Genomic DNA, 5,483 nt, shown 5'->3' with positions numbered 1-5,483 from the left:
CAATAAAACATCATTTAGTATGTTTGTTAAGCGATTTGAATTATGGGGACTCTAGAAATGTCCTCATAAACCACATTTATAGCATAATACCCTTGTAATTACCAGTTTGTAACCTAAAAACACACACACACAAGAAAAACAGTTTACACTTTCACAGTGGTGGCACACATGCTATTGAACATGAAATATGGTGACATTTATATTGTGCTTATTAGGATGCACGTGTGTGTGTGTGTGTGTGTGTGTGTGTGTGTGTGTGTGTGTGTGTGTGTGTGTGTGTGTGTGTGTGTGTGCTCGACCTGTATCATCACAGTAGGGCTCTTTTGTGTCCGGGCACTATGAGTGTGAGCGCGCTTCTGTTGGTCCACAAGAACATCTTGAAATGATCATGATCTGAGAGCGGGCACGTCGCCTTGGCTGGGGGCTGGTAAATGATCTGATGTGAGATGGAGTGAGTGCATATAGTGTTGGACATACATCTGTAACCTGAGCAGTTATCGGCCCCGTCTACTGCTCAAGAGTCAGGACCAAGGAGATGGGTGTACGCAGCAATGTGCACAAATTGGTGGTTAGAATTACTATATTTTTTTATCTTTATTTGTTTATTTTTAGAATAATTTTTTTATTTTATTTATTAGGTCACACTTCACATTACACTGTTTGCGTTACATTGCCTTTACAAAATGTACTATAATACTATATGTACAGTATTTTGTAAATAAGATATGGAACTGTTTGTAATTGCAAAGTGTTATTTAAAAGAACATAGCAATTAATTATAGCTATTTGTAGTTCGTTGGCACTGTTTAATGCTAAATTGTGTTAAGTCCATATTCATATTCGAATTGCCAGATAAACACACAGCATAAATTAGGCTACACTATCAAGAATTATCAACACGTTTTGATTGGCGATCAATACACATCTATTAAGTATGCCTAAATTGTTTTAAAATAAAATGTAATGAAATCTGCTCGTTGAGTAGCCTATACCGTTTCTATTTAATTGCATTAATAAACCATTAAGCGAGAGAGGCAGACAAACTCCCCCTTGTTAGACTGAACAGGACTGATTGTTTTTCCAGGTGTTCAGGGGCCAATTAAAGATTACACAGATATGAATTAGCATTAGGTATATTTAGAGTCCTAAGCCATCACAGTGTCCTCAGACTGATAGGAGAAAATAAGAGTAATATTTTTCCAAAAAGTAAAACAACCTCAGGCGGGCCCAGCTGGAAGTCCCGGTGTCTTGTTACAGATATCTTGAGAGATAAAGAGCTGTGACCAGAGACTAAGAGCTCGTCAAGCTCACAAGTTATTCGCTAATGGATCGGTTTAGTGTTTCAGACCCACCTTACAAACCACACGATTTCACACAAACCAAATGTTCCAAAGACCCGTCTTTTAATGTACACGAAATAATGATGGTAAATGATACAATAAATGAATAAAAGCAATAGGCCTATAAATAGCCTACATTTAAATAAACTTTTAGCATTTAGCAATCACATAAGCGGAGCCTATGTGCAAACGATCATGTTAAATAAATTAACAATAAAACAGAAAAAAATAGGTTTCATTAATTTACATTTTAGTAGGCTATTTATGTGAAACGATTATAATTAGATTCCTTAGGCTAATCAGTTGAATAATAGAGCTAAGATTATTATTTATCAAGCAACTTAAACTTCCACTGTCAGAAATAAGACCTCATAATTATAATGCAATAATAACTTTAATGCAGTTATTGGCATATGTGGATTGTTATAGCGTAGATTATTGCTTGTATTATCAATGACCAAAATTTTAAATAATAATTTATTAGCAGTTCTTCATAATTCATTTTCGGGGTGCTTAGCTGAATTATAGCAAGTCCATGTCCAGAAAGGCAGTCTTTATCTTTCTAGAGCTGATGCGAAATTTCTCGCCTCCTGAACACACTCCTAAATCCATCATCACACCTCCTGAAGACTCCACAATTAACAAGGTGTGAAAATGCCACCAAATTAGGCACCCTGCGCCCATTATAGAACATAGTGGCCTCGTTTTAATGGGGATAAAAATGAATAATAGAAAATAATATGGAATAGCTTTAAAATAACTTAAATGAGTAGTGCGAAACAATTATTATTAATAGACCTGTGATCTCTGGAGGTGCTCGTGAGGATTCTGTGATAATTTAATAATTGATTACACTGGCCTATCAACGGGAGTGTGAGTAAGTATGTGTGTTCAGGGTCTCTAATTTCAGGCCTTGACGTCCGCCCTCCGGGGAGGAAACAGAACGGATCTGTAGATGCATTTCTGCTCAGCTGACCGGTTCTAGCACAGACCTGGACGAGCTAATCACGGAACGACGTTGCGCTGGGTTTCTGTCATATATCAACACGGACAAGCCACATTTAAATCTAACGTGTACACCCGGGGAGGGTGACAGTGGACCCACACAACAGGACAACAGACGGTTATTAATATTGGAGATGCATCAACGGATCCAGGATTTTGATCTCGGTAAAGGAGAACTCTGAACGTGGCACTGGGCTTTTATCTCGTGGCTCATTTAGAGAGGAAACCTACCGAGTCTTGGATTAGGGGAATTACGTGGTGGATTGGAACTGGATCGATACGCCATGTCAATCTTGCCCTCTTTCGGATTCACGCAGGAGCAAGTCGCATGCGTCTGCGAAGTGCTGCAGCAGGGTGGGAACCTGGAGAGGCTCGGACGATTCCTCTGGTCCCTGCCAGCCTGTGACCACCTCCACAAGAACGAATCCGTGCTCAAAGCGAAAGCCGTTGTGGCCTTTCACCGGGGAAATTTCCGCGAGCTCTATAAAATCTTAGAGAGCCACCAGTTCTCCGCGCACAACCACCCTAAGCTGCAGCAGCTGTGGCTGAAGGCGCACTACGTAGAGGCGGAAAAGTTGCGGGGCCGCCCGCTCGGGGCTGTGGGCAAATACCGTGTGCGCAGGAAATTCCCTTTGCCCCGTACGATCTGGGACGGTGAGGAGACCAGTTACTGCTTTAAAGAAAAGTCTCGGGGTGTGCTACGTGAGTGGTACACGCACAATCCGTATCCATCTCCACGAGAGAAGAGGGAGCTGGCGGAGGCAACGGGACTGACAACCACACAGGTCAGCAACTGGTTTAAAAACAGGAGGCAGAGAGACCGGGCAGCTGAGGCAAAAGAGAGGTGAGATCTCGATTAAAATGTCGCTGTCAAACACAAATACAGGTTAGCGTTTTTAGGTTAAGTGAAGTGCAGGAACTAAAGTTTTCCCAAATAGCATGCATCCTTTACAGTTTGCAAAATGATATCCTAATAATACAGGCCCTAGAAGATAGATAGATAGATAGATAGATAGACAGACAGATAGATAGACAGACAGATAGACAGATAGATAGATAGATAGATAGATAGATAGATAGATAGATAGATAGACAGATAGATAGATAGATAGATAGATAGATAGATAGATAGATAGATAGATAGATAGATAGATAGATAGATAGATAGATAGATAGATAGACAGATAGATAGATAGATTGAATTTTACAACTGTAGGCATATAAACATATATTCAGTCAAATTTATTTAATCATAATTTATATATAGCTCATATATCTTTCATCATAATTTGGTTGGGATTTATTTTTGCACCAACAGAATCAAAATTACAAGAGAAAAGTATTTTAGACAGTTTTTTGTTACAGTAAGACAATTTATGAGCAATGTCGGCCTAAATTTGGTGTTTGATTCAATGTTAATATTGTATTTAATATTTTGTTTAATTTCATTTTATGTGATTTTCTCTAAAATAGTATTACATTTTAAGCTGAAAGATCCTCTAGATTTTCTTTCGTATGCGATGAGCAAGCAATTATTTTTTCATGTTTGCATACAGGCGAAAGTGATCATTTGAGGTAACAGAAAATCAAGAATTTGAATAACCACAATCCTTTATTACATTATCACATTCTTCATTATCTTTCCTCAAGTAAAGACAAAAGAGAGTGGTAAAGCAAGAAAGGTTTTTATTTCTTATTGAAATTTTTGAGAAATGAGAGGACAGAGGGAAAGGGAGGGTGGGTTTTTTCTTGGTAAGTGTGTACAAACATAAAGCAAGATCTGTCGTGATGATCTGTTTTTGTTTTATTTATTCATTCATTTATTTATTTATTTTTGTTGACGTGATTATTATTTTTAGGTTAAACTATTTTAAACAATTAAACTTCAACACCATGATAAAATGAGTACTTTCTTACACAATGTGGTCAGACTCAATAACAGGTGATATTCATCCAACAGAGAGAACACCGAAAACAACGGCGTTGGCGGTAATAAGCAGAACCAGGGGTCTCCGCTCGACGGAGGAAAGTCACTCATGTCCAGCTCGGAGGATGAGTTCTCTCCGCCGCAGAGCCCCGAGCACAACCCCGTGCTTCTGCTGCAGGGAAACATGAACAATACCGGGGCTTCCACATACCCAATGCCCGGTCTCGGTGCACAGCATTCGGTACACAGTATGCAAGGACACCCTCACCACATCCAGGATTCGCTGTTGGGATCTCTGGCATCCAGCCTGGTGGATTTAGGATCTTAGGATGTCTCGTTCACATTTTAAGCGACAAGACTGGAATACGGTTATAAACAACATTACGGTATTACTGCATAGCATGTCCTAATGACGCAGAGGACGTTTGCTAAAATAAACTATTCTGTTGCAAAATGCTTAGAAAAGGGATAAAATCAAAAGAGTTTGGGGAATTTTAAGTTTACTGGATAAGTGCGTAAAAATGGTAAAACCAGAAGGCTGTCATTTAAGAATACCCACAGTATTGCTTGGTGCGTAAACTTTAAATAGCCTAGCCTAACTTTTAATAATTTATGATGTTGTAATCAATGATTATTTATTATATAACTTTCTCTGTATTACACAGCACAAAGAGCAGGGAATTTTCCATAAGAAAATCACTAAAATATCTTCAACTTTAACATGATTGTGGACAATTGTGCTTTTCTTTTAAATTCTTAAAAAAAAAAAAAAAAAGCAGTCAAGTAAAATGTATGAAGTCACTACAATTAATTTTTATTTCTAAAACAATGCGGTTCTCCAACACCTCAAGAGTTTGTTTTAAAACATAAACTGTCAAACTCATCATCATCACGTTTTGAACATTTGTCTTTGACTTGGACTCCCCCCCCAAAAATAATGGATAGGCCTAATAACCAAAACAAACCCATTTCCGGAAAAGTACAATAAATATAATATATAATATATATATGTGTGTGTGGGTGTGTGTGTGTGTGTGTGTGTGTGTAAATAATAATAATATTAATAATAATAATGAAATATGCCTGTGTTAATCCATGTCATTCGTCCAAGCCGGAAGAGGGCATGAGCGCGTGAAAAATGAGAACGTATGAAACGTCAACAAGAAAAATTGGCCCTTATGTAGAGGGGTAGAGAGACGGCCAAGAGGCGC

General features: G+C 38.4%; 1 protein-coding gene across 1 annotated transcript; it reads left to right on the top strand.

Annotated features, from left to right (window-relative positions):
* The first annotated feature begins 2,344 nt into the window (after positions 1-2,344).
* Positions 2,345-5,040, top strand: LOC127414261 (homeobox protein six1b-like). Its single transcript, XM_051652177.1, has 2 exons — positions 2,345-3,189; positions 4,306-5,040. The coding sequence occupies exons 1-2, from the start codon at positions 2,630-2,632 to the stop codon at positions 4,598-4,600; spliced, it is 855 nt and encodes a 284-aa protein (XP_051508137.1). The 5' UTR covers positions 2,345-2,629; the 3' UTR covers positions 4,601-5,040.
* The last annotated feature ends 443 nt before the right edge of the window (positions 5,041-5,483 follow it).

Source organism: Myxocyprinus asiaticus, chromosome 23 (assembly GCF_019703515.2).
Source record: "Myxocyprinus asiaticus isolate MX2 ecotype Aquarium Trade chromosome 23, UBuf_Myxa_2, whole genome shotgun sequence".
Taxonomy (NCBI): domain Eukaryota; kingdom Metazoa; phylum Chordata; class Actinopteri; order Cypriniformes; family Catostomidae; genus Myxocyprinus; species Myxocyprinus asiaticus.
This window is presented reverse-complemented; position numbering and strand designations above follow the sequence as displayed.